This window comes from Athene cunicularia (assembly GCF_003259725.1).
Source record: "Athene cunicularia isolate RWA chromosome 4 unlocalized genomic scaffold, athCun1 chr4_part1, whole genome shotgun sequence".
Lineage (NCBI taxonomy): Eukaryota > Metazoa > Chordata > Aves > Strigiformes > Strigidae > Athene > Athene cunicularia.
Window position 1 is genome coordinate 27,099,605 of NW_020799098.1, and position 24,336 is coordinate 27,123,940.

At 37.0% G+C, this 24,336-nt stretch overlaps 1 protein-coding gene across 1 annotated transcript in view; it reads right to left on the reverse strand.

Annotated features, from left to right (window-relative positions):
* Positions 1 to 4,070: 4,070 nt before the first annotated feature.
* The window catches only part of GABRG1 (gamma-aminobutyric acid type A receptor gamma1 subunit), a 57,289-nt gene continuing 37,023 nt past the window's right edge, over positions 4,071 to 24,336 (reverse strand). Inside the window, exons 6-9 of the mRNA XM_026847109.1 lie at positions 16,043 to 16,180; positions 15,771 to 15,923; positions 12,965 to 13,176; positions 4,071 to 8,153 (exon numbers count right to left, since the gene is read on the reverse strand). Coding sequence (XP_026702910.1) covers positions 7,875 to 8,153; positions 12,965 to 13,176; positions 15,771 to 15,923; positions 16,043 to 16,180 — 782 coding nt within the window. The 3' untranslated portion in view covers positions 4,071 to 7,874. The remainder of the gene's footprint in view (positions 8,154 to 12,964; positions 13,177 to 15,770; positions 15,924 to 16,042; positions 16,181 to 24,336) is intronic.

Genomic DNA, 24,336 nt, shown 5'->3' on the forward strand with positions numbered 1-24,336 from the left:
ATGTATTTAAAACACGGGGGGGGGGGGAAAACCTTGTTAAAATGACAGTCAGAACTTGATGTATATGTAAATATTTTAATATCTTTCTTTCCAGTACACATATGTCTCTGCCATTTTCAGTATAATTTCTACCATACTCACAAAGTCTCAGCTGTATATCTGAGATGAAGCTAAGAGCTTCATCAGTTTATCATCTCTAAGTCTTCTGGTTCAGCCATGCTCATTAATAATGTCAAATATTAAAACAATGATATCTGTGTTTCACTCTAACCTGGCAGAAAGACTTCTTCAAAATGGAGCAGCAAATACCAATCAATTTAATACCTGCAAATGCTTTATTTTTGGCATGGCACACTAAAGATCATGATATTTTAAGAGAGGCTGAAGAAGTCATGGCTTAATCACATTAAAAGCCTGTGAGGATACCTTGATGTTTCTAGGTAATTGAATATAAATAATAATGGATGAGTGCATACCAAGGCTATTGGAAATGTACCAAATAACTGAGCAGAACTGTAAATATCACCACACTTATAATAACAATATTAGCCCAACTGAGGAGGCTTCTGAAAGAATAAGTGAAATGGAAGAATAAATTTGCATCAGTATCATGTATTTTATATATAATCCTTAGAAGCAGCACTTAGAGCTACAAAATTTATCTTAATGTTCCATATTTTTTTCAGTAAGTTATCCACAAGGGCTTTAATAAATAATTCTTAAAGGAACACTGATGCATAATATTGTGACATTGTCCACTGGTGCCAAAACACTATCAAATTAAATGCATGGTACGAATGTGCACTTAGTTAAAAATACTAGCATTTTTTAAAAACAGAATGAAAAAAAAAAAAAAAGGATGCACTAGTAAGGGACAAACTGTATCTCTGAAACACTATGTGAACTATAAATGCTGAGACAGACTTGCATTAAGAGTGTATTTGAATAATGGAACCTCAGTATAATAAATACTGAAACATGTAATAAACCAAGAAGTGTTATTTTTGCAGGCTATTTCTGTAAATTTAGTAGACCATACACTGTAATTGTTTATAAAACTTCAATGAAGGGGAATACAAATTATAGCAATATTATTTAATTAATTTGAAACAGCAATTAAGAACAACTATTAGATTTTCCAAGATAGGATTCACCATTAGGTTGCCAGATTCTGATCTCCCAGTTCCACTGAAGGAAGTATTTATATTCTACAGCAATATAAACTGTAAGTAAAGGTATAACACAACCCTTCATGTTCACACAAAAAGTCTAAGCAGTCACAGTGGACAACAGTGGGAAATACAAAATATACTGTGAAGATGTGCCAACCATTAATATTTTTTTCAGTGACTGAAGCATGAACACAAATTGTATATTTGCACTTGGGCTATGAATATGCCAATGTTCACATATACCTGGCTTGTAAAATACAGGCCATAGTGCAAGTGCTTTCATTGTTCTTGCTCCTATGATGCCAATGGGCAGAGGGACAAACATGACTTTACCTATTTAAAATGACCATGACATGTTTTCTGCAGATTTCAGAAGACAAAAGACTTCTATTTACTGTCTTCCTAAGGAGAAAAAACAATTCAAGGAGTAATAGATATCTACAGTGAAATATTGACTCATCCTCACTTTCCCACCACAGTAGCTAGTTTGGGGGTTTGTTTTTAAAGTATCAAACTGGCAAAAGCAATATGTCCTCTGTAGGGGCAGTGCTGGTCATTGCTGTTAATAGTCTTCAACATTTTCAAGTCTAAATGACAGAGCAATCTTAATGCCACCCTACAGAGCCAGTCTGCCTTCTCAGCGGGATGAACTGAAAATCACTTTTCCAATGTTTGGTGGCAAGACGTCTCCTACCTGCAATGCCCAGACAGTGAAACTACAAGAGGAAACCTTTTTTTTTTTTTTTTTTTAAAGTTTAGCAAGGCTCAAACCCTGATGATAAAGATCATTCTGTGAAGCCAGAAACACACAAAAGAATTGCTTCCAACCTGAAAAATGTTTGAGTCTCAGGTAAGCATGCAGAGATATATGGAAAAGTAGCTACTACAAAGAATTACAAAAGAGAAGCCTTATTACTGCAAGCAGACTCCTGCCTCTCTTGATCCTGTCAGCTAGCGAGGCCTTGTTGTCAGTAGCAAAACTGTCCTCATTCACACATCATACACCTGCCCTTCTGAAATTCTTTTCCTGACTAAGAAAAGGAACTAAGAACAACAAGGTAGAACAGTTTACATGTCTTCTGTCTTACATACCCCATGGCTCTCCTCAGCAATTCAACGTAATGTTGATCTACCATAAGCAAAATTTCCATGCAAAGCAAGATTTGTCACTTGGAATGAGATTGCCCAACGATTTTACAGATTTTTTTTTTCTTAAAATACTCTGAGACTTCTAAAATTATTTTAGAAACAATATATTTCCAGTACGCAACAAGACCCACATATGGAAAAAAGGGCTAGATCCTTTAGTCTATTAGTTTTTTAGCTAATCTTCTATCTCCATGGGCTGTCTGAGATTTCCTATAAATCCTCGTCAATGCTTTGGCTTTCTCAGTGAGATTTACTAGTAAGTAAAATCAAAAGCTTAGTATTCACCGCCTTTTTGCTAGCATCATGACAAATCCAGAAGACAACTCAGAATCCACAATACTGAGCTCTGTGACAAGATTTAGATACCTTGCCCAGGAGTACAATCAACACTCTCCCCCTGTGCCACGTGGAGAATACCTCACAGTGTCTCATAACAGGACAGTCAACTCAGTGAAACTGCTCCTGTGCAAAGATAAACATTAAGTGCAGGGATGCTCTTCAATCATTCTGGAAGTCACAGCACATATCCATCTTCTGAAAGGAAGTATGTACACTGTTTCAAATTACAGTCTTGCAGGCAGAAAACACTCTTCATTTTAAACAGAAATTGTTATCAACCTCCCTGCAGTACACCAGCTATCCTAGTTCATGCCTGGAGTGATCACAATCCACCTTTCCCACTCCCTTGAAGGAGAGATGCACTCACTGATTGAATGTAGTCTGGGTGAGGTTTCTGTTCCCAAATGTTTTATTGTACTAATTAATACTCAATAATTTTTAAAATAGTTTTATCATTAAAAATAAAAGTAGAAAAAAATATAACCTCTTTTTGATTTCTGATTTTCTGTCTGACATTTCAACAGAATGATGACTCAAGAGAACTGTTGTTATTGCTCATTGTTTGTAATTAATTTATAGGAAATTCACATTATTTTTTTCTTTTATTAAAAAAAAGATTTCATTATGTTGCAGGGAAATCAAGAGCAGTATCGCAAATACTAGCGAGAAACCCATTAACTAAATATAAGTCATTCAGATCCATGCAACTGCATTCTGGAATCAGTGCCCCCAGCAATCTCCCCCCACCCATCTTTCCTCCACACCAGCTTTCAGTGCAGATTCTCAACAGAATGAAATATGCCCATCATAAGAAGCCATCCTTCTGCCTCCAGCTGAAAGCTCCTAACTCCTGTCTTGGACTAGAACTTCGTCAGTCTTGCATGTTCAGGCAGATGATCCCACCCATCTGGTTGAAACATTAACTTACAAAAGAGTAAAATAAAGATAAATTTTCAGGTTTTGATTCATCTGGCACCATGGCTTTACAACTGCTACTGCTGGTACAAGTGAAGCAGAAGGAAAAGATGACTAAAAAAGGAAGGACATCTATTCCTTTCATTGACTTAAAACACTTGGGTAGGAAGCCCATGGCATGAACAAATGCAGAGGCATTTTCTACAGCCTGGAGAATATTCTACCCGTCCCTGTGAGTCAGGCTGCTTCACAGCACATTCATCAGGGTATGTGGATATTCACTGAGCTTTTTCAGGAATGGAAGCACGGTAATTCCTTCTAATTCCTGTCCTTGTATTCTTTAGCTGAGGAATTCTACATTGGTTTCTGTTTTCTGTATCTAATATAATGACTAAAACCCACAGTATTATTTCACAAGCATAAAAGATCACATTTAATGTATGACTGGGAGAAACGGCAATAAATTAAAAGATAATTATATTAATAATTATTTTTAAATAATTAGATATATTTGCACTAATTGTCAGGTATTTGGAAACAGTAAACTGAAATGATGACTGATACAATTCAACAAAACATATCTTACTTTAGGCAGATAGATATTTAAATCCAGACTCCTGCTGTTGTTGGGCTTTCAATTGAAAGGTCAAAGGTGTTCACAAATTACAAAGCACAGTTCATATATCAATTTTAAACAAATCTTTTACTACCATAGCAAATAAGCAACAGAAAATTAAAAAAAAAAAAAAACCAACACATGTTGGAGGTGATTCTCCTTCGAAGTCTTATACAATCCTATGTCTCTGAATGTCAGAAAACCAGGTAAGGTTAAAGCCTTTGAAACACATCAACATGTGAATATAAAATACATTATCCAGAGCTCATGCTTTGGTTGCACTGCCACTACACAGAACAGATTCATTCAGACACGGAAAACATGCACAAAAGATCAGTGAGGTACAATCATAGAAAAAAACCTTACCAAAAAATAACACACTGAGCTGTACTTACTACTAAAACAGACAAGTGGTGAACACTAAAACAGAAATAGCAAAGAAAAGTATCTCTTTTGAAAAATACATTTCAGGAGATGCCTAAGATAGGTGCAATATAAAACAGTTTCCCCAAACTTTTTCACCTCTCTGCCTTTATGGCAGTTTCTCCTCTGTTGCTCTTTCAGTGAGAAAACTGACTGAGGAGGCTCTGGCTCACATCCTTAATGTTCAATCATTTGAGCTACTGAACACTCATTATTGAAATCAGTGCAAATTAAGCATGTGTTAATGGCATCAATTCAGGATAGCATCACTCTTTATGACAGTACATAAGCACAGCTTTTCTGAATTCTGGTATAATTACAGTACTGATTAGGAATAGGTTTAAGAATGCTCTTAGGCAGTAAGTGTCAGAATGACTCCAAATACTGTGATCCCAGATACCAGTAAATGAACTTTTATACATGTAGGTTTGAAAAATGATTGTAGCCTCTAAGTCCGAGTACTGATAGTCTCTGTTTCTTGCCATTTTTTGGGTATCACTTAGATTTCTTGGAATCAAGTGCTTACATGCAGATTAAAAAGGAAACACATAGGACTAAAATAACACATTTATTACATGCCATGTTACAGTTCACCCATTCCCATTTCTATTCGCACTCACAGTACTATGGGAAACTAAAATTATTTCATCAGAAACAAATGAAGTACACAGAAAAGTTTGTCAACAGACAGAAGCAAGTGTATCCATAAGCCAAACAGCTATAATATTCAATAGGTTTAATACTCCATTACATTGTTTCATAGAAATTAGAGATGAAAGACTTCTTATCCATCCCTTGCCAATTCTGGATGTTTTCTGTTCTCTAATTCAGTCACTGGAGGCTGATTGGCAACTGACAACCACATGAACAGAAAAAGCTAACTAGATGTGCCAGAGAGCAGGCTGTGAAATTTGTATTTCTCTCTTGTGAAGTGCCAAGTTCTTTCAAGTTCCTTTTGTTTAAAGGTGAATTAATGAAACTCAGGAGCTCACAAAATCTGGGCCTTGTATTGTACAGCAAGTAGACCGCCTTTCAAGTACACATCCAACATACTGCTGCTGAAGCCACCTTCATTCCTCCTACAGAGGAATGTGTTTAGTGAGGTGTCAAAAAGCATTATGGAATTAAAACTGACACACTTCTATTGTACTGAACATTTTCTGAAAATGAGACTCTAAAGAAACAGTAAATTTGAGTAGATCAGTGTTGTTAATGACGCTTGCACTTCTACACTCAAACAGTCATAAGTTGGTGGTGGTCAGAAAGATCATGCAACAAATAATGTCAGCCAACCTTGACAGACGGCTTTCAGGTTCTCCCAAACACTTTCACATTTTATCATCTAAATACTGAACTAGCGTTTGTATTAAAATGGGATCTTCTCTGTCACGCTTTATTCCAGAATCACTGCACAGAGTGTTGCATTCTCTATTAAACTTTGTGGCTGAACACTGCAGTAACATTTCATCTGAAATGTGTATTGCATATCATATCTTATTATGTCTGGTACCAACTAGAATATAAAAATACAATAATCTTTTCTGAGAAATTCAGAGGAGGGAGAACATTTAACAGAAATATGGGGGGCGGGGGGGGTGTCCTTCATGTTACCATTTTCTATTATTAGCCATTAATCATGTCTTTATCTCCAGTACTGAAAAACCTTACCTACAGTCAAATGCTAATCCCATTAATCCTCTTTAAAGATCTGTAAGGTCTTCTGTGTAATTCTGACTTTTACTTAATGCATATCTTAATTTTACAGCGATTTTTGCAAGCTCACTGGAGACCAGTTTCTTTCTGAGAAAGGAGGAAAGACTGTACTTTTTCATAATGAAGACAATGGATTTAAAAATAGAAATGAGATACTAAAATGCCACCAGCCAGCAATAGTCAATACAGAGAAGTCAGTCCAGAAAAAACACTACTAAAGAATTGCTACCAAAGAGAACAGCTCTGACCACAGAAAGGCTGGAGAACTGGTCCTATTATTTTTGTGGGGATACATCCCATCTTGGAGAAGGATCTGTAATACATAAGGATTATTTTAATTCTTCCTTCCTTGCTCCCACACCAGAGCTTTTCCATTAGAAACAAACAAATATCGAGGCGGTAATTACACAACAATCACGGGTTCAGCAAATTCATATCATTTGGCTTTGGCTCAGTGAGTAGCATATGCAGTAACAAGCAGAATCTACAATATCACACTCTGTGCAAAGTGGAACAGGTCACACACTACACTCTTGGGGCTGGAGATTTAACATACTGGCTTTAAATACAATGACTATAGCACTGTTGCAGGTTTTCCAAACTCTGATGATACAAATTCTAACAAACAGAGTTATTACTTTTTCTCTGGACCTGAGTGTGAATCAGAGAAAGGAGAAGGGAATGGGGAGCACATGAGCATTATACTTAATGGCCAGAATCTTAGCCAACATGAGTCTGGTTTCTATGAAACAAGCAAGCAATGGCAGCTGGGTAGGAATTTTTGAAAGTTGTAGTCCTCTTGGAGAACTTCAGGGAACTCACAACAATGAAGTAATAGCAGATGGAGCACAGACATAAATGTAATCTAAGGTTGAAAGCCAAAAGCCTATATCAATGGTCAGGATAAGACAAGCTCAGAATTACCCTTGTTTTTTTGTGATATATCCATTTCTCACTGCTCTAATCTCTGCATTCTGTATAAATCTGAATGTGATGAATTATGACTTAATCACTCTTTTTAATATACTGCAGAGAATAAATGGCTGGTTGAAAAATAGAAATGTTCCATTTCAACTTTTTAAACTCAGGGATTAATAAAAAAATCACAACCTTATTGATGAAATGAATGAGAATAACTAATCCCATTTTATTAAGGCTTTCTTTGTAAAGGTGTAAGAGATGCTACAAAATTCATCTGCAATATCATTTAGAATAAAAATTGAAAGTTTATGCAGAACTGTCCAGTTAAATAACACAGCCTCTTGACTATGCATTTTATGAGAGCTGGACAAAAATATGTGTGTGTTCAGGACAGTTAAATCCTAGGGATATTTATTTTTAAATTTTCTCTTCAAAATACCAGTATCAGTTCTATAGTTGATCACAAGAGGGAGACTACATCACCATATTTCCTCATTGTGTCAAATTTTTTAAGCATCCAAATAATTTGAGTCATTTTAGGCCAGCTCTAATCTTTGACTGCTCACTGAAAAGTGTAAATGACTGTTCATTACCATTTTTTTCTGAGTTTGTCAAACCTCTGAAATCTATAGATAAAGATAACCAATCCAGTAAACAAGATTGAACAATGCAAAGGCAGTTGGAAAGAAGATTCGAGAATAGGAGTCAATTTTTGCGATACGGATGTGTATTCTTCCTTCCCTCCAAGATCCTGTGCGGCAGTCTTCAAAACAACAGAAGAAGCTAGCACAGTCTTTCCCTTCTAGGCACTCATATCCATAATCATCATCACGTTCAGGGAGATGATTAATGTTATTAATTGGAATTAGTGTTGATCCAGGTCGAACAGCAATTGCAGATGGTTTCTTAAGAAAAATAAAAAAGAAGAATATAATTTTGTGGGGTTTTTATCCTTACATTAAATAATTCCATAGGCTTTCCATAGCAAAGGCCAATATAAGCACCTTCAATACAATATATAGAAATTCTAATATTAAAGAAAACATTTTGGGAAACTTTGAGAATTATGAACAGCTGTATATAATTAGCTCATGCAGGCAAAAGATCATGACTGATTTTCACCTGCCACAGTGAAAACTGGGTTGTGCTGGGATTTGGGAATAGTGGATAATTAGTTACACAGACAGGGTTAGCCGATCCCATCTACACAACACAAATGAACATTTTGAAGTCAGTCACAGCTTGACAACTGGGTCACAAGTCCTAAAACAGGTTATAAACTTCTCTACCAAGGGAATGATGGTTCTTCCATCATTTGAAGTCTTTAGAATAAGACCTGATATGTTTCTGGAAGCTCATTTTCACCAAAAAAACCCTAATGGGATTAGTACAGCATCACTGGTGACATTTAAGAGACTGATACATATAAAGCCGGGTTACATCATGTAACCCTCTGATGCCAAATCCCTAAACAATATGCCCCACCTTTAGAAACCAAGACATAAGGCTTCTTAGGATAATGTCATTCATGTCAGTGACATTCATTAATTCAGCTCTTAATTCTTACTTTTAGTTTCTGTGGACATAATTCAACCCTCTAGCAATCTGGTAAAAACTCAATGTAATAGATGTTAAGGTTTATAAATAATTGTTAAGGTTTATAAATAATTTTTCATAGAAAAATTCTGTGTGCCTTATTGCCTAGTGCACATAATGTTTGCTATTCCCTGTCTTGCAACTTTTGTCTTTTCACCTTCCTTTTACTTGCACTACCTCAGCCCATCTTTCTCCCTTGTATTGTTTCCATGCAGTTCTTCACTCTTCACCGTTGTTTTCCTGAGTATTTCAAAAGACATTCTATTTCTCTATCTGTCCCTTTTTCTCCTTCTAAATCTTACAGCCTTTTTAAACTATTCCACAATCCTCTTTCTTTCAACCCCTCCCACCTTTGGCATCTCTTCTAAAATCTTCAGGCTGAAGATAAGGATTACATCAATAGTAACCTTACATTGTCTTCTCTCTTTTCTTGGAGATGGTAAGGAATAAATACAGCAGGAAAGGATGCAGTCAGAACTACCTGGCTATTGAAGTCTAGAGAAGAATCCTTCTTAAATAATTATACATGATAGGGAATAAAAATATACGAAAAAATATGAAAAGCAGAAAGCCACATGATTTAGATTCTTGTTATGTTTTAAAGTCCTGTTGTCCCACTTCCAGGGAATTACTGTGGCCAGTACACAGATCTCTATATGTTGTTAAGGAGGCACTCTGTTGCTGCAGGGACATTTTACCCAAGTGTCCCAAGGGGTGATGTCAAAGCAGTGCATATCCACCACATTTTTGAATAGCTTTATTTAATGTCCTTACCAGAAGAAGTTTCACACAGGTTGCTGTTTCGACACTTTTTAGACATGATGACCTAGGGAGCTTAATTATCATCCTAAAGGACCTCATTATTCTTTTCAGTTATGATAAAATATTGACAATGCTAACAAATAGCAGTTACATGCTTCTACCCTAACTTGAGGCATTACAAACAGGGCTTGTTCCTATAAAACATAAAAAGGAAGTTCAAATATTTTTTTCTGAACATACAAAATCATTATTTTGTTAAAGACATATAGAGAAAGATGCTTATTTCTGACTCACACCTACTCTGGCTTTACAAGAATTTTCTGACTGTTGATTCTGCCAATGTAAGATTCATGTCATGATTTGTTTCTACTAGTGGGGTAAAACAGGAATCCCCAACTCAGAAACACCACAGGAGGAGGCAAAAATAACAGTACTGCTTTTCACTGCTCATGTCACCAGCATGAACTGAAGCTGGCTACTGAATTACAGGTTTGAAAGAGTGGCCTGAGAGAGGCAGAAAGACAATACCCTCTTTATAGGCCTAACCACCTACAGGGAATACATAAAATATGTGTAAGAAAGAGTCAACTTGAGGGAAAAGAGGAAAGAAGACCAACACCTCACAAGAAAATGACCTTATACCAATCAGCAGAGACTTTAAAAAAATCAAAAAAAACCCATGTAGGTACAGTAGCACATGCTGATTGTTCATAGATATGGATACTGGTAATGTAGATAAAACTCTATGTATAGTGAGAAGCATTTATAATACACTCTGATAGGACCAAAACCAAATCATTCTGCATTAACACTAACTCATGTAGAAAAGAAAGCTATCATCTGTGGAGATCATAGCACAGGTGATATGATGATCAGAACAAGATCCACAACTAATTAAATTTAATCTTTCCTGCCCAAACTCATTATCCTTACTAATGTGGTTTTACATAAGCCAATTCATATTACCTTTCCTGAATGATGCCAGCACGTATTTTGTAAGATAAAACTGCTGTAATCATTTGTAAAATCTCACTATTTTTTCACAAGATCATTTATTGCAGTTTATTAGCATCGGTTTGTGGAATAATAAGCTTTTATTGCATTTTGCGATAGAAATAGAAGAGCTATGCAAGGCAAGTTTTCCAAGGAAAAAAAAACCCGTAAATGAGAACTTTTCAGAAGGAATTAAACTAACTATTTTAATTAAATTGGTTTTTTGAATACGTATCTGTAACTACAAGAGAAAAAGAATGAATAGAAGTATTTAACAAAGATAAAGGGGAAAAAAAAAAAAGGAAGAAAAAAAAGATTTGTAATTGTATGACTTCCCATTAATTAATCCAATGGCTTCTTTAATTGTTCTACTTGAAACAAGAAATTTTATAGCTTCTTATAAAATGTCACCAAAACCCCCTCTATTTAGCAAATTAGAATCCTTGCATCTAAGCACACTAAATTTAATCCCCCCCACTTTTTTAGAGTAATCTTATAGCCATAATGCACTGAAACATGTTTAAAGAATTCTTCATTAAAAGATGGCTGTTTTTCAACAACTTAGAAATAAAAAGCATACATTAAGAACACAGTAAGCCACAACTGAACAGTATCTTGAGTAATATAAAGCTAATTTTAATCTTAACACAAACTTCAGTTATTTATTCAGTAAGTGTCATAGTTTGTATCTCACCATTATTTTAAATTGTCATATGCACTGAAAATCTCAAAGCATTTGGCACATTACTGCACAAATGGCTGGTCTGTGAACAGATTCTGGAAAGTCTCTTTAGTCCATTCAATAGAGTATACTTGCAAACCACTTCAATGGCTTTTCATCTGCCAACAGGTGATCTTTAAAACCTCCCTGGTTTGAATAAGCAATATTTCCTCCCCTCTTCCTTTTCTCCTTGTTGCACAGGCTGAAGAGAAGACCCATTTTAGCTCCCTAAGTATTGTTGAGATCTTATTGCAACAACCTAAAATTGACTCTGCTATGCTAGCACTGAGGAGTTTCCCAAATTCTGCAGCCTCCATTATATTTTACTCTTGCTGCTCAGCTGTGGCCCTTGCCAAAGCCTGTTTTCCATCCTTTTTATTATGGCCATGTTTGCTTCTACTACTAACAGGAAGGAGGTTTGAAGTTTCCATTTTCCAGTTCTCTTGGCTATGCTGGATTCTTTGAGGATCACAATGATGTCTGACCAAAGCAGCACAGGGCAGTATTAACCCTTAGCTACTAGCCTTGCCTTAAATACACAACTAATCCACTCGGATCATCTCATCATATGAAATGTAAGGGCTATTATTTCCCTGGTATTAAGCCACAGCAGCCCCACAGTGCTCACATAAGAAAGTCTCCCACAGCAGTACCACAGCTCCTTCCTCTTATTCTCTCCAAAAGATGGCTACAGTCAAGCCTCAGATACTAAGACTAGTGTGAATATGCTATTTAACGCCTTTACCTTAATGTTTTATTAGTTTAAAGATTAGTTTTAAATATTTGTTGGCTTTCAACAATAGATTTTTGGGGAGTTCCACTATTCTTATTACAAGAATGGAAAGCCTCTTAATATTCAGTAATACTTGTTCCTGGGATTTATGGTGATTCATACCTTAAAAACATCAACTTGAAAAAGCTGAAGGTTCATTTTACCATAAAGAAACATGGAAGTAGATAAAAAAACAAACAAACAAAAAAAGAAAGAAAGAAAGAAAGAAAGAAAGAAAGAAAGAAAGAAAGAAAGAAAGAAAGAAAGAAAGAAAGAAAGAAAGAAAGAAAGGAAAGAAAGAAAGAAAGAAAGAAAGAAAGAAAGAAAAGGAGTTAAAGTAGAATTTCTGAAGTGAAAGGGAGTCAAAGTACTGACCAATATTAAGCACATTTTCCTTTGCAAAGCTAGTGAGGTAAGACCCAAGTTAGGAGATGCAGATCCAAACAAATCATCACACCTTCAGCCCATTTACATTATCTCTACTGCTACAGTCTTATCTATGGTTCTCTGCCAGGTGCTGTTTTTCAGGAGCACTGTACCCAGACATAACTGTCTTCATGGGCACACATTCCACAGGCAGCTCTAGAAGCACCAAGGGCTTGGGCATGGCATGAAAGCATGGAATAATATATCAAATCACTCTCTAGCTTAGGCTCATGTGTTCTCATTCACATGAGTGGAATGATCTAAAATCTGTCCTCATTAGTAGTATTTACAGAAAATGAGTACCAGCTGTAAAAATGTTATAAAATAAATATTAGTTTTAATTATCTTTGAACGTTAGTCCTTCTACTTAAGAATCAGTCTCTCAAAATTAATGCAACAATAAAGAGCATTCTGTATTTTTGTTCTTCTTGTTTGGTTAAACTTACTGATGGCTTAGATTTTGCCTTCTTTTCTTTTCCTTTGTCTCCTTTTCTGTTGCTGGTAAAGTAATGCAAGGTGCCATATTCCATCAAGGCAGCAAACACAAAAATAAAGCAAACTGAAACAAAAAGGTCCATTGCTGTCACGTAGGAAACCTTTGGGAGTGACTTCCTAGCAATTGTACTTAATGTCGTCATGGTCAGCACCGTTGTAATGCCTGTTTGAAAAAGAAAGAAAAAAAAGAGAGGAAGAGGGAAGTGTATAAGTAACTGAATCATATTGTCACAAAAAATTTCCTCAAATTAGCCCTTAATTCAATCATGAGGCATACAAGAACTGAGTCACAGCAGGGTTCACCACTGATCACACCCACACACATCATCGCTACTGCAAGCCATCCCTGTGGATCCAGCAGCCACCATGGGATCATGCAGAAGGCAGCACATTTCACCTTTTGTTTAAATCCCTCCCATTTTCAACACACTGAATAAACAATGAGACTGAGAAAGTTTGTGTAATTTTATAAATCTGTTCTAGAATGCACAAAAAAAACCCAAATATAATAGACAAACAGGTTCAATTAAGGACACAAATTTCATAAACACAAAAAAAAAAAAGTCCTTTGGCTCTTGAAACATTAAAATGTGCAAAAGGACCGGAAAAAAGGTGTGTTATTTATCAATTATTACAAACTTTCAGAAAACACGAGAAAAAGGAATAATGTTTTCAACTGATTGCTTCTGACACACAGCAGATCAAACTAGACGACCTTCATGGCCTTTCTGGTCTCATTCTCTAAGGTATTACGTATTATTTCCATATTGTGTCTTAAGTAATAGAAAATGTTTCCCTTGATTCACTTACATACAAGTTAATTAAAAGTACAAGCTGGCCTTAATAGTGATGTGTTCAGAATCTCAACTATACCACTCTTCACTGGTTTAACATTTAGAAGGTGTTAACACTTTCTTCTTATATTTGATGCTTCAGGGAGATGCAAAGCCTTTTACATAGTAGTACAGAATTAAGATGTGACCTTTCCTTTAGAGAGCAATACTTGAACACACAAATAATTTGTTATTTACATGCACGGGCTTATTGCAAAAAAAAAAAAAAAAAAAAACCAGTCTAAGGCTGTCTATAGCTTTTAAATCAAAGCATGGAATCAGGGGTCACTATGGATTGATCCTGCAGCAGGAAACAGTAGTGATTTTGCAACAGATTTCCCAACGATATTACATGCCTAAAAGGACAAACAGATAACCTCAGAGCTTTTCAAAAGTGCTGTGCTCCCACTAGATGCTTTTGAAAATCAATTAGGCATTTCTCTGCACAGTTAAATACCTAAATACCTTTAATCATCTCAAACCTTTTGCTTTGGGAAACTGCAATCTGCCAGGATCTTTCAACATATATGGAAAAAGGCCCAAGCCTTTACAGTGCACCAGACTTCAGCACAGCTTCCAGGTGGGAAGTCACCCCCACCATTCCTCTTCATGGCTTTGTTCAGAGAGGACAAAAGGAGATGTGGACTTGCCCAGTCCTCTCCACTGTGCAAAAGGCATACAGGGGCTGTTACAGGGTGCAAACCTTCCACATCATGATGAATGCTTGCCATTATGTACCTTGCTTAATTTTGGCTTTCTTAATTTCTCAGTCTTTTTCTATAGAATTGTGTCTATTTGACTGAATTTTTTCCCCCTTACCTTTTCATTAAGCTACTGAGCCAGATAATTTTTGCTTACTTTCTTTCTTGACTCATTAATCTTGCAGGCTTGACTGCACAGTGGTTCAGTTTCAGTGGGAAAGGCAGGGAGTTAAAGCCTGGACTCACCCTTCTGGTAGGAAACACTCCTATAATGTGGGAATGGTGTGTTCACAACCCTATAAGCTGTTAAGGAAAATTAACTCACATCTCTCACTTCCTAAGATACACTCGCAGCTTTTGATCTTTCCCCCAAAATAGGTCATACTGCCATCACCAGTTTTACTAAAAGCATCTGTCACTGCTAAACTCAAAGTTGCTAGTGTGCATCCTGTGTGCTCCACACACCACTGCCTATCATGCTTTATATGGGGGCTATGACTCTTCTCCAAGGCAGCACATGAATCCTAAACAGTCAAACATAGGAGACTGACACCATGCTAAACAGGTCAGACAAGATGACACTAACACGGAATCCTCTCTGTAGCAGAACTCACAACACATTTCAGTACTGTCTGTAGTAAAAGCAGGACAGTGAGTCACTTTCTGTGAGTTATATGCTGAACCACTTGAAGTGCAACTTTAGTTGCACATTTTCTGTCCTATCTTGAGCTTAAAAAAAGAAAAAGAACTGAATAATTTCTATTACTAAAAAAACTAATAAGACCAACAAGAACAAAAATCAACAACAAAAAAAACACACAATAAACAGATCTTCGTGGGTTTTGCCAGTGTAGTACTGACATCCTTTGTTCCATGAGGCTAAGTGAAGTTTAATCATACTTGTCAGACTAATGATTGTGATATTATCATCCCTGGAGATGACAAAAAGAACATAAAGGGAAAAAAAAGTATTTATATGAACAACAGCATACCCACAATACTTGGATCAGGATTTCCAGATTTCCATTCTCAACACTCCCTCCTTAAACCCTGCTGTGCAGCCACAGCAGGATCCTCCTACTCTTAATCTTGCAGTTCAAGAGAAAGGGTGAGCAATGGTTACGATCTGAAGGGGAATAAACTGTGATTAATTTACTCCCTGCTGCAGATTTGTATTCCCGAGGAATACCAGACCCTTCAAGGTTGAAAAAAGACATTCTTACCCAGAGAAGTCCTTGCAGGAACTGCATCCTTATTGATCCAAAACGACACCCATGAAAGAACAACTGTGAGTATACAAGGAATGTATGTCTGAATAGTAAAATATCCCATACGTCTGCTGAGATCAAAGAAGATTGTCATAATAATATAATCACCTATAAATTAAAAAAAGAAAAAAATACTTACATGACATTGAAAATGGTTTTCAGTTGTATATTTACCTGTTAGTCTTGTTCTACATAGATATTGAATAAAACTTAACACTTTGCCTTACCAGACAAGGTATGAGAAATTTCAGTTGTATTTCGTAACCCTACAAATGCAAACTGATACAATCTCCAGTATTTTGGATCTGCCACTTCAACAGAGGTTTTCTTCCATTTATATTCAATTTCATTTCTGGGATATCCATCTAAAATAAAACATTGCAAATCAAGTGCTCAGCCACAGTATATACCAAAGCATGTTTTGTGATCTCTGAAGTTGTTTATAAACTAAAACAGATCTATACATGAAATGGATCAGAGAGAAAATCAATCTATAGTTCTCCTGATACACATAAAATTTAACTACAAACTATCTAGCCTCAGTTTTAAGCCGAGATAAATATATGATCTATCAAAACCTACGTAAATACAAATGTTTAAGAAATACCTACACAGTATACTGGAACTTGGATATGAAAAACTGGCTCAAAATCGTCACTGAATTAATACACAAATGTAATATACACTATCATTAAAAGCCCACAAAGAGCTTAAAGGGACAGATACATATTAGTACCTAATTTGATAAAGTTCCTTTCAATGTTTATTTAAATTTCTTTGTCTATTATTCCCAGAATGGATTTCTGTGGCCTGATTCACTGTCCAGTACTTCAACTTTAACAAAGTGCCACCTGCTCCATTTTCATGTTGCCCCACATTATCTTACAGAAAGGCAGAAGTGAAATTAAGCAAGACTTGCTTGTTTGCTACAACTATTTAATCAAATGGAGCGACCAAATCTTATTTAGCTGGAAGCACTCAAGAAGGAAGTATTAAATGAAAACATTAATTTTAAAAGAGTCACTGAAGTTTGATTTCATTGTCTATTGGGTTTCACATTTAGGAATAAGTTATTTAGCTGTGTTCAAGTGGTTTGGGTTTCTTTTGATAGTAATAACACAATTTCCTTAGGATACTTTATATTAAAAAAAAAAAACAACGCCTGAAAGTTGTGTTTCTTGCTCACATAAGTAAAGGAAAAGGACTTCTTACACTGATTACAGGAATAGGTTGAAGAAGACAGATTTTTTCCTTCTAAGTATACCACATGAAACTAATTCAAAGCTGACAAATGTGGCAGGCATAAAAAAATGTTCTTCCAGGGCAATAGATTTCCATTAACTGAAATAGGCATTGTATCAAACTCCTAAGCAATAATATTATTTTTAAAGTTGCACCTAAATGAAATGCATGTAATTCAACTCATTCATTACTTCATTTAATAATGCATTCAATAATGCGATAAATCTAATCAAAACATAAACAGGTCAGTTCTTTCCTTCACTCTAAGGCTTTAAAAAATAAACTTGTCCTCTTGATGCCAGAATTTAAGGAAATTTAAAGCCTGAATGTAAAGAGGAAAAAAAAAAAAAAAAAAAAAAAAAAACTCCAGTGGACAAGAGTGTTCATCCATAGGAAAGTTATGAAGCTGAAGATAACATTCAGCATTAATTGTCAGCCTAATTAGAAAAGGAAGGGGGAAAAAAAAATAAAAAAAGATTATATTCAAGCATCCAGACACTTCAGACTAGATAGTAAAGAACATGCACAGAAATCAATTTTGCCAATTAATGGATGTTACGCATAGTCAACTGTGTACATGCAAAAAACATCCAGCATCACCACGAAAGAACAAAAACTATCATCATAAGCAATCTGAGGACCTGCATTGTTTCAACTGGCATTTCAAGCCATTTCAAAAATTTCAATTAATTTGGGGGGATCTCTGAGCTCTCCCCCAAAAAATATGAGATAAAAGGGAGGGACTGAAGTCAGGGCAAGGAGGGGAGTTTATTATAGCAAATAAAGAAACTTTCCGAAGAATGAATTTGACAAGTCAAATTGCATTTGGTAACATCATATCTCTCAAGAGAAAAAGTGGGGACACTCTGGTTTGCTCTATACTCATGAAAACAGCTCTGGTGAACAGTAGCATGGATAGGAAAGAGCTGACTTGATATTTCTAGTCATTTAATGTCTAAGGGATTCAAGTAAGTCACGGAACTTATATACATTTTAGAAGTAGTTTAGGGCTCATAATGGTACCAACTGGATCACTTGCTGCTTTTGAAAATACTATCACGTTTCCAAAGAGCTTCCAAGCAAACAACGTGAAACTCAGATCTGCTAACTTTCACTAGGAAGCTAGAATAAGGGACTAGACTTCAAAGTGCCTTCTTTACATTTAAAATACCTCTTCCTTTGTTGGTAACACTGTGAAGAAAGTCAGAATGTCTTCTAAAATCAAATTTGAAAATTAACATAATGCTTACATACTTGACTGTATGCAATACTTACATATTAGACAAAAAGGTACAGGGAAAGATTCTGCCACACGCTGCTTGAAAGCTCTGTTAGTCTGTGAACAAAGCAGTTATTCTACACACTACACGTAGTGTCACTACGACCATTCTATAAATTTGTCCTGACCAAGAGAGAGGTTTATGAGGGAAAGCATAGTTCTTGCCACAGTGGGAGGGGAAAAAAGAGAAACACACACATTTCCAAGTAAAACACCTGCATCACTCTGAAGATGCTTTTCAAATTTGCCGAATATTATATGCTTGTATTGCCTTTGTTTTCCATTTTCAACCTTTGGCTAGTCAAATGCTTAAAGAAAACAAAACCAGATTTTATTAAAAACAACCCAGCTAGATCTGAAATCACTGATGGGTGAAATGGACAGACCAAGGACGACCCTCAAAGGAGACTCTGTAAGCCTAACAGAATCACCACATCTGCTCCCTGAATTACCAATGGGGAAAGAATGGTGGTACAGGAGAGCCTGTGAACCTGGAGCACTGTCAGATCCTATTATTGTTCCTTCTATAGCCAACACATGAACCGCTCAACGTTATTGCACCTTAGGCCAAATGCAGGCCATACCCTCACCAATACAGATGTCTGCATATTGCAGTGCTGGACAAATACCTGTTCTGCTTGTTTATTACTAGCTCATGGCACTTCATACTCTAGCACAATAATTCTAACCTATTGCTCTTGGAGACCTCACATGTTTTTTCTGTTGTGTTTGTTTGTTTCTTTGTGTTACTTAGACCCATTTAAAATAAATTGTACATTGAAACTGAATGGACAATGGAAAGGTAAAGTACAAGTATGACTCTAGGACTGTTAGCTACAAAAAGAAAAAAAAAATATTAGCATGCCAACAGAAGAGGCTCTCTAGAGATTTTTATAAACACCGGCACAATAAACTGTTTAAAAAGTGGTCTTCAGAGATATTTGTATGCTCTCAAATGAAGCATACTAAGAATAAACTCTTAAGAGCAGGATCAGTTTATGGCATCCTCTGAATGGACTGCTTCTTGATCAGCTCCTAATTTATTGAGAGATTTTTTAGGCATACTTAGAAAGTGAAACTGAGATGACCCTAAAATACTTTTTTACACACAGCCTTTCAAGAACTGCTTGAAAAGTGACTCAAAGATCAGTACAGATAGCCTAGATGGCAAGCTTAAAACCATCCTAAGCATTCCCCATTTGCCAAGAAGAATTATCACCATGTTTGCTTATGCCTAATTTGGATTAACAGATTTGTTGACTTTAATAGCTTACAAGGCTAAACATGTTAATAAGTATATGCAGTACTGGGTCCTTAGTTTTAATCAAACTTCTTATGATTTTTATTACCTGAAGCACTTCATATTTTACTTACAGAATATAATTTGGTGGAAATTAGATACTGAACTATTTAGAACAGAAAGTCTGAAAAACACTTTGTGACTAGATGCAATATGTTAGAGACCACCATGGTGCTACATGCTATACAACATCTTTTATTAATCTTGCCTAAATAAGATTAAAATTTGCTATCCTCTTCAATTGTCTTTACCCAATTATTTTGGTAATATATTTCAATACTAGTAATTTCATGGGGTTTATGATCAAATAATCTCTTTTTTTTTTTTTTTTTCTTCTTTATTAAACTCGTTGCAGATTCCCATGGCACACAACCAAAAGGATGACAAGGATTTGATTCATATTCATTATTTTCATATTCCTGGTCATAGCAGTTTTAATTTTTTTTAATCAGTTAATAAAAACCCACCTTAGAGTGTATAATACTCTTCCATCACTCCAGATCCGAAGCAAACGATTTGGAGTTGTAATCCAGTGAGCATCAGATTTCCTTGAGTTCCGGAAGAAAGTGTCTGGAATCCAAATTTTTCCAACCATATTGCTATTAAGCATAAGCACCTTCATTGAGCTGTTAAATCTTAGACGACTGTCATACCAAGTCTGGGCAAAAATTATATCTATAGTGTATTCCTAAAAACAGAGAAACAACCATATCTATGTATACATTTACAAAAGTCTGCAAGCCAACAACTTTTAATTCATATATAAATCCAAGGCCACTTCTATTGGATGAGGGAAAAGCTGTGGATATTGTCTACGTGAATTTTTGAAAATCATTCGACACAGTTCCCCATAGGATTCTCCTAGAAAACTGGCTGCCCATGGCCTGGATGAGCGAACGGTCTGCTGGGTCAAGCACTGGCTGGATGGACGGTCCCAGAGAGTGGTGGTCAATGGAGTTAAATCCAGGTGTTGGCCAGTCTCAAGTGGTGTTCCTCAGGGCTTGGTGTTGGGACCATTTCTGTTTGACATCTTTATTGATGATCTTGATAAGGACATAGAGTGCATTACCAGTAAATTCTCAGGTGACACCAAGTTAAGCAGGAGTGTTGATCTGCATGAAGATAGAGAAGCTCTGCAGAGACTTGGATAGACTGGCTCAGTGGGCCAACGTTAACGGGATGAGATTCAACAAGGCCAAGTGCCAGGTCCTGCACTTGGGCCACAACAGCCCCCTGCATCGCTACAGGCTTGGGGAGGAGTGGCTGGAGCTGTCTAGAAGAGAAGGATCTGGGGGTTCTAACTGACAAGCAGCTGAACATGAGCCAGCAGTGTGCCCAGGTGGCCAAGAAAGCCAACGGCATCCTGGCTTGTATTAGAAACAGTGTGACCAGCAGAAGTAGGGAGGTGATAGTGCCCCTGTACTCTGCACTGGTGAGGCCACACCTGGAGTGTTGTGTCCAGTTTTGGGCTCAACGAGAGAGATATCGAGGTGCTGGAGTGAGTGCAGAGGGCAATGAAGCTGGTGAAGGGCCTGGAGAACAAATCCTGTGAGGAGCGATTGAAGGAGCTGGGACTGTTTAGTTTGAGGAGTAGAAGGCTGAGGGGAGACCTCATCACTCTCTACAGCTACCTGAAAGGACATTGTAGAGAGGTTGGTGCTGGTCTCTTCTCACAGGTGGTTAGAGACAGAACAAGAGGGAACGGCTTTAAACTGCAACAGGGGAGGTTCAGACTGGACATTAGGAAAAAAAAATTCACAGAAAGAGTAAAAGTCAGACAGTGGAATAGGCTTCTCAGGGAGGTGGTGGAGTCAACATCCCTGGATGTGTTTAAGGGTCGTTTAGATGAGATGTTGGGGGATATGGTGTAGGGGGGAACTTTGTAGAGTAGGGCTGATGGTTGGACTCAGTGATCCCAAGCGTCATTTCCAACCTGAATGATTCTGTGATTCTTCTATTCTCTTTTGTATTGCCATTTGCATAGCACACAGCAGCCTGTAACCCAAAACTGAAAAACTACTAGCTGATGAAAGATGCACACAGCCTTCTGTCCCTACCTCCTCTTCCCTGACACACATTGGTTAGTTAAGGAAGAGATCTGATGGGAGCTTGCTGTAACTTGGAGGTCCTCACACAGTGCAGCTACCTCTGGGGGCCCTAGACAGAAATTTAAGGGCAATACTTCAGGGCTAGGTTATGTTTGTTAAGACAGTGATTCTATATCTCTTGAGAAGCAAACCAAATAAACTTTTTTTTTATTTTCCCCCAAACTTTACATGTAGCTTAGGATCTTCAAGAAATATCAGATTCCATAAAATTCATGAATATGTGGGAAGTTTGCAGAACTATGGTACTATCTGCCTCATATGTCTACCTCCATACACATAAAAGTGTACACAATCGTAATCAGGACAGAAATTTCCCTAAAGCAATTCCACTTATTAAAGCACCAAGAAAGCTACTGTTCTGACAGAAGACAAAATCCTCTGAAGACTTGTGGCTAGAAAAGGTGAAAAGTAAAATAAATAATTATAAATAAAAGGAAAACCCAGTCTTTTAATGAGATAATTCTTGACACAGTAAAACTTGAGGGAGATAAACACTACAGATGCAATGATATATTGCTTTTCAAATAATCCAGCCAGTTGTTCCTGCACTCCAGACAAAGGAGAAAAGCAGCAGCCTCTTCTCCATTTTATTTCTCACAGCTCAGGACCATGACTCTGACCATAAGAGTAACAGTCTCTCTACTTGATGGCAGATGTGATCTTTCCTGCACAGCTGCCCTACAAGGGCTCCAATGAGCACCTTGGCAGCTCCTCTGAAGGGAATATTGCTGGTGACCAGACTCAGACACTTGGTGTTGGTTGTTCCCCTCTCAGTTATGGGATGAGTGGGCAGGGAGAAGAGAGGAGAAAGTGGTTCAAACTCTTGCCTGAGCCAAAAGGGTCATTGCTAGTTTACCTGGTCAATGAAAGCGCACAGTGCAGTCAACTCTGGTTTTAAATAAAATAAAAGTGATTTTGCGGGTTGGAGTGGGGTGTTTTGTTCATTTTAAATAATCACAGCCGTCAACTGTATGAGTTGCTGACTCCTCACTCATTTCTGCAACTGATATTACCCATCTCTCTGGAAAGTTTGTGAAATTTGGCACTTCATCCTTGAGAATTATGTCCTTCCAGGACTACTTAAGTCTCTCTCAATTTTCCCACCTCTCCAGGTGGGAGAACAGGTTCAGGAAATGGACATGTAAGAGGGAGGCTTGCCCTTGCTCTGTGATCCATGGCAGATGAATTACCACCTGCACCATGGTAACTCAGTGACTCTCAAGGTTATGAATAACTAGTGTATGAGACACACAGTGGAGGGACAGAGGGAACAAAAGAACTAATCAAAAATGCACTTTAGAGATTACATAATTCTAAAACTCTGCTTATTCCATGAGAGGCACTGCCATCGGGGGAAGATTGTGTGGGTCAAAACAGGTCCTTGATTATTTTATTTCTGTAAACAACATTCAAGACAGCTGTGAAAACCCAGGGCCTGATTAATCATAAAATTCAGCTTTCTGTGCTCATCTATAGTGGTTAAAGCTGGAAAGGAAACTTGCCTTGCTGTAGAGTAAATGAGAGCCCAAGGCAGTGCACCAAGAAGTGTTTTAATGAGCTTAAATGGAACAGGATAAACAAAGATTTACGTGTTACTTTTAGAGCACAAATAGGAGAAAAAAAGAGAAGTCAGTGAGTGAAATCAACAGACATGACCAGATTTATGACCAGAGGAGACTGAGTTTTAAGGTGCTACTCTAAGCAGCAACTTCACAGTAGCACTGCATTGTCTGAGAAAAGGAAATTTATCGAAGTGTCAACACAGTCAAATCCACATAGAGCAAAAAACCTCAGGTTGTTGAAGAATACCAACCACCGTAACAAATTAAGATAAAAAAGGCAGAGGACCTCACAGATTATTTTGAACACACAAAATAAAGGAATAGCCTCAGCAGACTCAAATGTATTCTCTTGTCTTTCAGTATTAAATGTGCAAGTTTTTATCACACTCATGTAATACAGGAGTTGTTTAAAGAACTTTTTGGAAAAACAAAACCAACACAAACCTCTGTTAAAATCCTTCATGCTACATTGATCACTCTTCAAAAAGATTCTAATACATAATAGTTTAATATCATAAAATTAGTAATTATTTGTTTCCAAGTATCTTGCTGAATGTACAAGACATCCAATTGCTAGCCTCTTGTCACATACCTGCAGAGGGTGGTCCTCCATCTGTAGCCTCCTTCAGCAGCCAGACATCTCCCCCTTCCTCAGGAGATTACATGGCACCAAAGGCATAATCCTACTACTCATCCCACATGAAAGACATGGACTTGCAGCCTTGTGGTGGGAGGCAGCATCATTTCATCTCCCTCTTCAGCAGAGACCAAGTGTCAGTGCTCTCTGATTTCTCCCAGGAACATCTATTCTATTTCTATTCTATTTCTAACATCTGCTTTGGTGGACATTACTATCTACTTCTTCAGCATTATCTATTTGTCCTACGCCTCCCTGAGACGTCTCTGTCAATGAGGGTCCATACTACATCCCGAGGCTGCATATATTCTTCACACAACTCCTCTCGCATGGGATTATGTATACACTATATTTCACTCAAGTGAATATTAGCATGATGTCCAAGCACATACA